Source organism: Gracilinanus agilis, chromosome 4 (genome assembly GCF_016433145.1).
Source record: "Gracilinanus agilis isolate LMUSP501 chromosome 4, AgileGrace, whole genome shotgun sequence".
NCBI lineage: Eukaryota > Metazoa > Chordata > Mammalia > Didelphimorphia > Didelphidae > Gracilinanus > Gracilinanus agilis.
In genome coordinates this window covers 42,278,575-42,291,013 of record NC_058133.1, presented here as the reverse complement: position 1 = coordinate 42,291,013, position 12,439 = coordinate 42,278,575, and the positions used below count along the sequence as shown (strand labels likewise).

The following is a 12,439-nucleotide window of genomic DNA, read 5'->3' as shown; positions in this document are numbered from 1 at the left end:
TGTTAAATAAATGAACACTCAGGCAGCACAATCAGATCGGTGCTGGGAAAGTGTGTTTTTAAGATGGTGTGGTTCCAGTGAACCTGTTGGGGGTGGTGGCAGCCATAATTACACTCTTGTTCACAGAAATACTTCTAAAAAGGGTGCTCATATTTATCATAGGGGGATATTTGGCCCTTGCTTCTGAGATTCTGGCTTTCTGATCCCTCCTTCTCAATCTCCTTTAGTTCTCTTACCCAACATGCATTATTTAGCCACACTGTAACCAGCTTTTTACTTTTTTTTTTTTTTATTTTTTGCTTTTCCTTTCCTTTTTGGTGATTAAGGAAACCTGGCCACTGCCCTTACTTTCCCCCTTTTCAGTTTCTCTGCCCATCCTGTTCTCTAAACTTTGTTTTTAGTGACACAGAGAGCCTAAGTGAATCTAGGGAGCTGGGGTTTGGGGGAGGAGGAGGGGGAACTCAGTAGGATTTCATCAGTAGTCCTTGAAGTGGTCAAGCTTTAGACCCCAACCGTCTCAGTGGCCCCAGAGCTTCCAGGCAGTGCTGTCCTTTGGCTAGAGGTCCTGCCAGTGTATTATTCTAGCCTTCCCTTTGTAACCATTCCTGATTCTGCAAGAACGTGTCAATGTGTCGTGGATCTCAGACTAATTAGTTTTGAAATGGAGTTTTGATTGAACTCTTCAAATCGATGCTGCTGCAAAATTTGTTTCTCGGTCTTCCTATTAAAAGCCATCTTAAGGGGCAGTTTTACTACTCTCCCTGTCGTTCAGTCGATACATTTAATAACAACTTACAGGCTATTTTCAATAAAGTGGCGACAGCAAATTAGTAGTTTGAACATGACAAGCCTCCTCTGCAAGACCAGATTCTGAAAACTCAAAGCAATTATTTTTTATACAGAGGCATGCTGCAATCATTCAGATTACGGGGTATTCTATAGGAACACGTCTTCAAGTTTTGACACCAGCAGAATTTTATGACTTTATTTGGACAAGGAGGAAATGCAAATATTAATGTTTATTATGACATCTATACGTTAATTTGTAAATCCCGGTGAACCCATTCCCAAAGTGGGTCTTTAACCCTGCCCGCTTGTTTTGATCCTCACCTTCCAATATGGAATCATTTGGATCTGTGGTTTTTTTTTTTTTTAATTGTGGATGGATGTTTAAGAAGAGAGAATCAAAAGAAATAACAAGCTAGATTGTGGCTGCTCTCTGAAAGTAGAAGTTCAGTCTTCATTTAAAATCTTGCCTTGTGCCTTTAAACACATTTAGAAAATTATGTATCTCTTTTCACTCCACTCCACTTCCTCTTACTCTTCTTTCCCCCCTCTCCCACAGCCTTTTTTCCTTCTTTCCCCACCCCGCCCTCTCCCTCTCCCTCTCCCTCTCCCTCTCCCTCTCCCCCCCATGGCAGATGTTGTGGTCTCATTTGATTGCATAGGAAAACTGCAGTGATACAGCAAACACCCAGAGAGATATGATGACAAATGGGTCCAGATCCCGGTAAATTACTTTCTGCTCAAATCGAAATTTCATTCAGTTTGTTGCTAGCAGAGATGAAGTAATCTAAATTGTGGACTCAGGAGCAGATAGAGGGAAGTTGGAGCAAGCATTTCATTATCAAGAGAGAGAGAAGGTTAGGATGAAAGAGATGAGCAGAGGCAAATCTTAAGTGTTGACACCATGATTGAAAAGGTTAACCCATACACATTATATATCAACCTGGATAGCAGAGAGTTTCTAATGGAAACTCTGCACTGATGGAGGTTTACTGGAGTTTCAATACACTGAGCATGATGTCTTCTTAGATATACAATCAAATCCTCTTAACCCTTTTGATGACTCATATCTCAAGATATGATTAAAGTACAAAAGAGTTCTTCATATAATTTCAAGGACACAATGCATTTAAACTCCAGTCATGAATTGTATCTTTTTTTTTTATGATGAACTCGGTAATCTGATAAAAATGTGTGTAGTACAGAATTCTTTTGTATTTGCTAGAGGTGTAAGTCAATATTTTTGATTAAATCCAGTGCTTACTCTTCCTGTGTGGTGGGCAGAAGTTAGTCCATCCCCTCAAAATAGGTTTCCTATTTTATGTAAATCAGTTACAGAACTCTGAACGTGAGACTCAAAAAAAAATAGCCTGGTGGGACTGGAGGGTAGGGAAGTATTGGGTGGGTGGAGGGGGGGAGGCTGAACAGGAGTTCTTTTGATGTAGCTGAAACATTCATGGTTGCCCTCACCTTTGTTTCAGGTTATTTGGGAACAGTGGGGCATGCAGCGCTTGTGGACAGTCCATCCCTGCCAGTGAGCTTGTCATGCGGGCGCAAGGCAACGTTTATCATCTGAAGGTAGCACTTGGCCCCCCTCTCGTCCTCTGGCTCTTGGGGTTTCGTTGCTTTCTCATTGGGGGTACTCCCTCACCCTAGTATAAACTCTTTGCTCGGATCTATGTACCGTGACTACCAAGGGAACCCTTTCAGAATAGAAGGGCTCACGGAGGCGTTTTCCATGGGAGGGGGTCCCTGTGTGATTATTACATACGACAATACGCATCCATTGAATTGGGGTGGATATTCCTGGGAATTGCCTGTGGGAAAAAGCCAAAACCAAACCTTAAAACTCAAATGTTTTCATACTTGATAGATGCCCCTGTCTTGAGTGCTTGCTCCAGCCTTGGAGTCAAAAGACTTAATTTTTACACCTGTTTCCAATGGATTTTATCTTTCCTTTCCAGTGTTTTACATGCTCTACCTGCCGGAATCGCCTGGTCCCGGGAGACCGGTTTCACTACATCAATGGCAGTTTATTTTGTGAACATGATAGACCTACAGCTCTCATCAATGGTCATTTGAATTCACTTCAAAGCAATCCACTACTGTCAGACCAGAAGGTGAATACCCAACAATTACTAATGAGCTTTCTTAGAGCAAGGTGGGATAGCTCGCCTCTTCCAATCTTGAGTTTTCTGGGCTTTTTGTTTTTCTTTTGCCTACACCCTTATAAGAGATGCAGATGAGAGTCCAGGTCTGGTGATCAGATGCAAATGCTCTGAGGCTCTGAGGTTGGAGGGGATACCTCCTGGGGATATCTGCTTGTCTAGATTTGGTTCTAGCCTTAACTTTAGCCCTGTTTTGGGGCATGCAAAACCAAATCGAACGGGAAACTTCCTGAGCACCAGATCCCCTTGAATGATTTTGAGATGCAGAAACAGAATGCCATAGGTGGCCATGGGAGGGAGATTAGAACCTTTATGGTTGTAAATAGGACTACAGGTCCTTGTCATGAAGAAAAGATTCCTGTGTTGATGGCTGAAATCTAGACACCTGCCATCCCTCCACAACCAATTTGCTTTGCATTTATTTTTAGAATAGCAGTTTTACAAAACATACTGTAATACCGGAGGAGAACATTTCTGCTGATTGGTGGGCCCATAAATTTGAATAAGTTATGACATTTAAAACAAAGTTCTCAGTCTCTCCAAGCTCTCTGCACCACTAATAGCGCCATTAAAGATTATGTATCTCTCTCTGATCCATAACTGGAAAACCTCTGGACCATACTTATAGATGAGTAAATTATATACGGGTACAAATCATGGCGCGTTAGAAGGCATTTCAGAGGAAAATGTTCCGATCAACAGTTGTTCAGCATCTCAAGAACTGGATAGTTTGAGATCTATTTTAATCTCCTTAATAAGTCTTACAGCTATGCAAGTGAGTGCATTTTGATAACCACTGTGCTTAATTTGTAACAATTACTGTCAACCTTCAGTTAAGAGACTGTTCATTCCACACTGGTCCAGAAAAGAGTGAAATGTATGAGTCTCACACATAATTTTATTCACATCATATTTCATACTGATTATGTATTGATGACATTGATTCATTTACTCTTTACAGCGCCACTTGCATGGATATTAAATCTTATTGACCACAGATGAATTTTAATTTCAGATTGGTGATAGATTTTTCCATCAGCTCTGATAGTCTATTTGACTTTTTCATCATTAACCCAGGCAATCGCATAGGACTGAGTTATTGCATTGAAACAAAAAGCGCACACTTCACTTGGTAATTCTTTATAGATTTACAATAGGAACTTCATTAATGTCTGTTGCAAGGATCACGAAAAATAACATTTATCTGAAAAGAGGAATTCAGCAAGCTTCAGAAATCTGGAGGAAAAATAGTAGGTTTCTTTGTCTCTTGTAACTTACAAAGGCAAATACGAAATGCCGTTTTGTTTTTTTTTTTAATTTAAATTTTAGCCATCGTTACGGTATTAATGACTTTGTCTTCTCTCTCAATCCCCTACCCCCACCTAAGTTATGAACTAAATTGAATTAAAACTTTAATCTCTGTCTTGGAAAGCAAACATGAACAAATTAAGTAAATAAAAATATTTATTATGATGTCAATTAATCAAGGAAACTCAATTGCTTTTAGCCAAGTACAAAAGTCCTAATTTCTTGTTACTGTGACTCCTTAATGTTGGCAAAAGATATCAAAGTCATTCCACCCAGGAAGTACAAATTAAATGTAGCAGTTTGTAGATATATGTTTGTGAATTTTAATGAAATAAATTCACAGTGCAGTTTTAAAAGAATAAAGAATCTGTTAAATTTATACTTATAGATAGTGATTTTGAAAGAGAGGTAAAGTCATGCCTATTTATACAGAGCAAAAAAAAAAAAGTTAAATGTGCTCCAAGAACCAAGAGGCTGATTTCTTTTTTTCCTCTCTTCTGCCGCAATGTAGAAGCTTAATTTTTCTTTGAATAGGATCTTAAGTTTGTCACTTGCTTTATCCCATTTCTTTTCCTGGCTTTAGCAAAGCGTAAAAATGATTGTTATAGCTTCACCACCACGCATGGTGAAGAATGTAGTATGTAGAGAAGAAATGGAAAATTGGAGAAGGCCTGTGAAGCGGGTCAAAGAGAGGCAGCCACATTTGCCAACCAAGGCCTCCGAGTGCAGAGGACACTTAAGAGAAATAAGAACAAGGTCTCAGTGTTGTTCTCTTGGTTTATTAAACTGCATTCTGTTATATTCAGTGAGGTAGAAGAGTTTGAGAAAGAAGAGAGACGGTGGCAGGAAAACATGGCTTCCTGTTATATATCTTTCCTATAAAAGAGAAAATAGAGTCAGTCAGTTATTTCTGGATAGTATCCAGCCTGTTTGGCAGGAAAGGAATCTGGGGGATCCTTCTTTTGAACAACAGAACCTAGGAAAAAGAACCCAATCCTAGCAATAAACTCTTTTGAGCCCTGGAAATAGAAGAAGTCAGATGGGGGTCCCAAAAGTTAATCGCACCTAACCTAAAAAGCATATAGAAATAACACTTTAGAATATGTGCTTCTTAGATGCTTTCTGAAAAGCTGCCTGTTTGGGGACTGATTAAAATCATTTCCCCTGTCAGTGGAATGATCTTTGGATTTTGGGTGAGAATAATAGGTTTAGTTAGTAGTGATTTCATAAGCCATGATTTGGGGAAGTAGTCTATATCACAGATACACATTATTTCCATTGCTAATATCACTAACATAACACCAACCAGTGTTTATAGCACACGTTAAGGTTTGCAAAGCACTTCACGTAGATTAATGAGAAAGCAAGGGGGACAGCGTTCATGAATTCTTCCTTTTGGTAAATTTAGCTTCTGTGGCTTCTTTTTTTCAGAGAAGTAACAGCCGAGTTATCAAATTTCTTATTCCATTACTATATTTATCATATAGAAAAGTAGCCATTTAACCTATCTGTAGGTCTAATTACATGTTGAACATACATATAAAACATACCTCCATTTCTACTGGTATGTGTGTGCCAGTAGAATATACATACATAATGTATATATACATACGTATCCCTATATAGAATAAGCTGATGACTTCCACATTGTCTTTTAAAGACTGCTCATCGTATAGAAAACACCAACTTACTTAGTCCCTTTAAAGTTCCCCTGGCTTGTATAAGATCTGTCCACAGGATTTGTGTGTACTTTTTTTTTTTTCAGATGTAGTTCTGCATCATTGATTGTGTATTCTAAGAAAAATAATTTCAAGCCTTTAAATCGGATGCCTCCTCTTGAGTGAAATGTCAGAGCACTAGTGTGTCAGGACTTAAAAAAAGGAAAAGAAAAGAAAAAAGCCCTGTAGGCCGTATCATTTAAAGGAAGCTTAGTTATCCTCAGGAGAACATTTATAGCCTGTCTATAGGGCCAAATAAACACACTCAGATACCTTCCATAGTGTTCTATAAATCGCCGCCTGTTACCCGATTCCCCCTTCCACTTAAAAGTGAGGCTTCCATCAGACCATTGTACAGAGAGCATTGACTTATCTATACTTTTCAATAAAATGGGAGTTAGATTTCATCTCTCTATTCTCTTCGAGGGAAATTTAGAGAGTCTTCTAGTTTCCATATCACTCAGCAATTCCCTTGTAGTTACATAATTGGTGGCGTGCGGGTGTGTGTCCATCGTGGAGGACACTGGATGCTCATTTATTAAATATGCTTGCTGGCTGCTCCCTAATCTTTGTTCTGGACAGACAAATTACCTTTCTCACACTGAGCTTCAACTCTGGGGAATTCAGCCTCCACCACTTTAATTAGCTGGAAAGTGGGGGGTTGCCGGTACTAATAGACCTCAGGCTTTTAGTAACTTAGGGAAAGGGTGAAAAGAAAACTTCCTGGGAAGCTCGAAATGTCATTTAAAAAACCATCAAAACCGAATAGATATTATTTCATTTTGGTAATTGCAAACAGATTGGATTTGAAGACTGTGTGGATGATCATTTCCAACTTGCCTATGAAAGTCGGATTTCTCTTGAGCTAGGCACTTTTAATTATCACAATTCATTAACATATCAAGTGTGGAAGCACATGGGTTTGACTTCATGTATTGCCATGTTTATGTAACATTAAGTAACATAGCAGATGAGAAATCAGAAGGGAAGAATCCTATCCATAGGTTGCGAAGAGATGGGGCATCTCTCACCTCATAGACTTGCTATCTGCAGCCATTGTAGGGGAGAGAGAGAGTTTGTTAGCTCTTTGGGTACCTGGAACTCCAAACTACTCGCAAAAGAATTGGTGAGATGGATGTGACCTTTAGAAGTATGGGAAGGGGCTACTTCAAGGTCAAGGCATCACATCCTCCATCATCATTTTTCTAAAAGGGGAAGCCACCCGTAACCAATTTAAGCCCTTCCTCAGAAAGGACGTCACTCTCGGAAAGTTTTGGAAAGTCTATTTATTGTCTCATTTTCCCTGCTAGTAAAATCTGTAGAAAATGGTATGCCTTAGCTCTCCAGCGCCTGAGTAAGTAGCGTAGAAAGCGTCAGTCAAGTCACAGTTGGAAAGTAGTTCTAATAAAAGCGGATTAGTGAATGTGGAGAAGACAAAAGCAATCATGTTTGAGTTTCCTATCTCTCACATTTAGCGGTTTTTGGCTAAGATGCCCATTTTTTTTTTTTTTCCATTTCTTACAGGTCTGCTAAAAGGTCAGAGTAATGCAGAATGCGTGCCTTCATCTCAAATTTTGTTCATCCCAGATGGATCCCATGTGTCTCCAGTAGACAAGTCACCTTTGTAGCTAGCCCCAGTGCCAGCTTCATGCCACTGCACCTTCTTTATTCCTGATTGCCCTTCCCACATTTATTGGTGTATTAAAATGACTGAATACGAGCATTAAGGACTCCATGAACCTGGGCTAATGGGAGACTGTAGAGAATATGAAAAAAGATCCACCGGAGGACATCTTTGGGGGGGAGGGGGCTGGGAGGGGGGGGAGGGAAATGACTAATGAAGCTAATTAAAAGAAGCATTCAAATCTGCTTTCTACCCTCATTAACAATTAGCAGGGCACTGGCCGGAGTTTGTACCCTGTGTTTTTCCTTAACAACATTCTCTTTGCTCTCTGTATATTTAAGTGTCGTAAGGAAATGTGTTTCAATCCAAACTGAACATGAGATAAAGGAAAGAGATGTGGCTTTTGTGATACTCAATCACACAAACACTTTTATTGTATCTCTGTAAAATACAATGTATGTATGCATGTAAGTGTTTTTGTCCTAATGTTGCTACTTCCCATGGCAAAAAAAAAAAAAAAGGAAAAATTGGAAAAAAAAAAAAGTCAGGCTCATAGCAGCTACTGTGTAGAAATTCTGCCCCTCCTCCCCTTCTAATTTGCTGAATGAAGACAAATCTTTTATTTGTGATATTTTCAGAGACATTTGCTCTAGTATGGTGTATTTAAATAATAAAAACTTAAAAGGAAAATACCAAACCGTGTTTGGTTTTAAACACTTTTTTTGTCCTGTATTTTGAAGACTTTTTTATTTGTGTTGCTTTGACTGCAAGTTCATTTTATTTATTTTGGGTAGGGAGGTGTCATCTTTGTTTTCCCACTCTCTGCCAATAAGGCTTTCCTCAAACTACTTCACCATGTTATCTCTGGCAGAGATACCCGGGTAGAGCTTCAAAACAGCTTTTTCTTTCCCCCGTTCAGAATATTAATTCTGATACTAGTGAGCATCTCATAACCGTTCTCCCATGTAGCAATGAAGCTGTGTGTGTGTGTGTGTGTGTTGCGTGTGCGTGTTATATAGGTACACATACATAGAGATAAATATTTATCATGTATTCGCCATCTGACTGTTCCTCAGCCCCTTTCCACTTGGAGAATACTGAAGAAAAGCATGTTAAAGCAAAAGGCCTAATGACCAATGTCTGTCTGTCTTTTTTTTTTTTTTCCCCCCTCTTCTCCAGTTTATGGTTTTGGAAGGAAATAGCATCTCTAAACCTTGCAGGTGCCTGTTTGCAGCTTCCATTAGCTGACAGGAGCCCAGAGCTCATTTTATGGCCATCTTTGATGGTGGGAAGAAGTCGTTTCCCATTGAGTTTGAAGTACGGAGATATGGTGTATAGTGTGATCTGTTTATTTGGGGTATTTTTTCCCTTCTTATTGCCCCTTTGTTCCTTCCTCCCTCCCTCCCTTCTGCTCTTTTCTTTTCTCTGCCTTCCCTATCCTTGAGATATTTATTTACTAGTTTTGAGCCTGCCCAGCATCTACCCATGGCTCCCTCATCCCCCTTTGAGACACCCTGGGGAAAAGACATTTTGGATGACCCAGAAGGCACACGTCTAGTGCCTGGGATGGAGAGAAACCCTGGCAACTCTTAGACAGTTGCCGATGCTGCTAGGGGGACTAGACGGATTAACCGTTGGCAAATCTCACTTACGACTTTTTATCGCAGGCTAATAAAATGAAGTGTGTTGATACTCAGACTTTTGATTTCCTTTTTGCTTTTAAAAATAGTATTTATTTTGTTTTATCTGTGACGCGGGAAGCTCCTGATACATACACGGTCTGTGGTAATACAGATAGGCTACATAATCGTAGAAGTCGAGCTCTGCATATCTAAAACCAGCAGCCAGTTTCCCGTTGAGGCCTCCTGCTTTGCTCCCCACCAAGGCCTCATTTGGTACCTTCCACGTTTCCCACTGGGGGTGGAGGCGGGGTGGTGTGGTGGTAGGGGGTCATTCTAAAACTATACGCCTTCTATAAATAGGACAAAGAAGATGGCTGTCACCCTACTTTAGTCTGGTGAGTTTTTGTTTTGTTTTGTTTTTTTTTCTAGAAAGAAGAAAATGCAAAAACGCCATAGAAGCTTGAAATCTAGTGTTTGGCAGTTGCCGGTCAAGAGTCTTGGTGGTACAGGGATGGCTACTTTGATTTCTGCTTTTGATTCTTACTCTGATTCTGTAGGATGCTGGCTAAAGGTCCTTCTGACTACTGACGCTAAAGGAGGAGCATAAAGTGTTGGCTGAATTGCAACCACTTTGTGTCTTTTTCCCTCCTTCCTGAGCGTAACCCCCTCCCGGCCCCCCTGGCATTTCCCACAGCTTTTCGGTTGTCCGATCTAACCTAGAAATACTAAGAAGATGGTTAATAACTTTGAGTAAGTAATGTAGTCTGGCATTTAGTGATTTAGAGGTCTAAGTTCATTAAAGACTTTAAATGAACTATTATATACGGCGGGCTCCTGAAACCCTGCTACCTATTTAATAACAAGCTTTTAAAAGCATTTCTTAAGTTGCAGACCTCTAAGATTACAAATGTCACTCATGTTCGTATAATCCACATAGCAAGTGATGAAGCTTTCGCTTTGATGTGCTAAATTGGAGAAGGACTAATGGAGCTATGAATATACAATAGAGAATATTTAAGTAGTAGTCTTGCTTTAGGTAAAACACTTCCTTGAAACCAGAGGCATTTCAAACAATAAAATGGGCTTTAATGGGGATGCTCTGGGTGGATAGAAAGCTACTGAAAACACTTAGGTTTATTTTTATGTGAATAGGGATGGGGTAGGCAGCCTTTTTCTCTCCCTCACCTACCCCCCTGCCTTAAAACGTTACTTGGAAAAAAAGGAAAAAAAAAACCCAACAAAAAAGAAAAACATAACGTGGACACATTCACCTTTCGTCCACTGCGTTTGTTCCGTTATTAGTCCGTGAAATGTACTCTGTTCTTTAAAAAGCCCTGATTTCATATTCATCATGCCATAGAAGGAAGATGGCTCCCGAGTCCCTAACAGCAAGTGCCGCTAAAAATCAAGGGCAGCCCTCCCTATGTGACAGCACCCCACTGAACTCTGGATTTTTTTTTTAAATTATGTTTATGATACATATGAATGTCTCAATCATGCAAATTGTCACTCGTATTAATGAAACCATTTTGTAAAGAGATTGCCCTCTAAAAAGGGTTTAATGTTTTTACCTATCCAGCTGTCTAGTTAAGAGATTTACGCATCCCGGAAGGCATCGGGATGTTAAGCCTTTCGGAATCAAGTTGTTTGCCATGAGATACTGTATTTCCAGACCTTCGTGATTTATCACAAACTATCGGAACCTGTTCTGTTAGTGTCGTGTGAAACATAAAATGGGAAAACTTGTGCCGGAATGAAGCCCCATGAAATTAGAGAATTTCCAGGATGTTAATTCTGTTTAGAGTCGAATGCCTTATTTGGGGCTGATGATCGAGAGATATGGTGGCATGGGGGCTGGAGGGAAGACTTCAGAGTGGAGGGGAGGGTCTGGATTCGAGCTCTTCCTTTAACCAACCTGGCCACGTGCCTATGGTGAAGTCACTTTGCTTCTTAGTGAGTTGGGTAATTCTTTAAGACTGAGTTACAGAGTAGATGCCAATCTGTATTCGTGGAGGGAGGCTTTAGTCTGGGAGTTCCCTGACATACAAATAATATCACAGGTCAGGATCCCCCCAACACACACACACACACACACACACACACACACACACACACACACACACACACACACACAAGAAGCCATATTTTCAACAATTGAGCCAATCATTCAAAATGAAACCCCTCGAAATGCGTGTGTTTGGCTATCGGAGAATTTAAGGTGTTCCTCTGTTTATATAAGGTGCTGTTATAAATAGCTGGCACTTAAATGACTACAAAGTGCTCTCCAGGAAGTCGTATATTTGGAGAAGGAAGGAACTTTTAAGGTCATCTAGCCCAACTGTCTCATTTTACAGAGAAGAAACCAAGATGGAGACAGCCAGGTAGCACAGTGTTTAGAGTGCCGGGGCTGGAATCAGAAGGACGTGGGTTCAAATGTGACCTCAGACACTTCTTAGCTGTGTGCCCCCGAGCATGTCCCTTAACCCTGATTGCTTAGCCCTTGCCATTTTTAATTAAGATTGAAGGTGAGGGTTTCCAAAGAAAAGAAACCAAGACTATGAGATGGTTGGTGACTTGCTTAATAGCTAAGCCAGTTTTTGAACTCAGGTTCTGACTCTCTAATCTATCCCTCTTTCCAGTGAATGCCAAATCCTACTCCCCTTCCTTCTTTTTGAAAAATACAGATAATTCATATAATAAAAGGAAGAGCCATAAGAGCTTGGATTTACAGTTGGAAGGGACCTCTGAGGTCATCTAGCCCAACCTTCTCATTTTATATAATCGAGGAAACGGTTTCAGAGAAGTTAAAGTGACTTCCCCAAGGTCTCATGATGCCTACCGTCCAACTGCCATCTACCAGTGTCTAGCGAAGGAGTTCCTCCTGTGTTCTAGCCTGTCCCATTGACACTGAGGAAGTGATGGGGATTTTGCCATTAGTTATTTAAAGCCTTATCGACTCTGACATTCTCCCAGGTGCTGTGCCTAGACTGAGGTCTTAGGAGAGGCTGTTGGAACTTCAGGACGACAGGTGGATTTTGTCACTTTGTTCCTAATACCCTGCCTATATTGTTAGTTAAGCCGAGTCCCAGAAATGCTCATTGCAGTTAAATAGCAATTTGTTTCCATAAAACTGCAATTAAAGTATTACCGAGCAGCCATTTTAGATTGGCAGGGCTCTGGGTGAATGTTAAAAAGCAAGCGGCTTCTCGCCTG

The 12,439-nt window shown here is 40.3% G+C and overlaps 1 protein-coding gene across 1 annotated transcript; it reads left to right on the top strand.

Annotated features, from left to right (window-relative positions):
- Window positions 1-1,487: 1,487 nt before the first annotated feature.
- On the top strand, window positions 1,488-8,301 carry LMO4 (LIM domain only 4). The gene is made up of 4 exons (XM_044674844.1): window positions 1,488-1,510; window positions 2,268-2,364; window positions 2,751-2,906; window positions 7,505-8,301. The coding sequence occupies exons 1-4, from the start codon at window positions 1,488-1,490 to the stop codon at window positions 7,511-7,513; spliced, it is 285 nt and encodes a 94-aa protein (XP_044530779.1). The 3' UTR covers window positions 7,514-8,301.
- The last annotated feature ends 4,138 nt before the right edge of the window (window positions 8,302-12,439 follow it).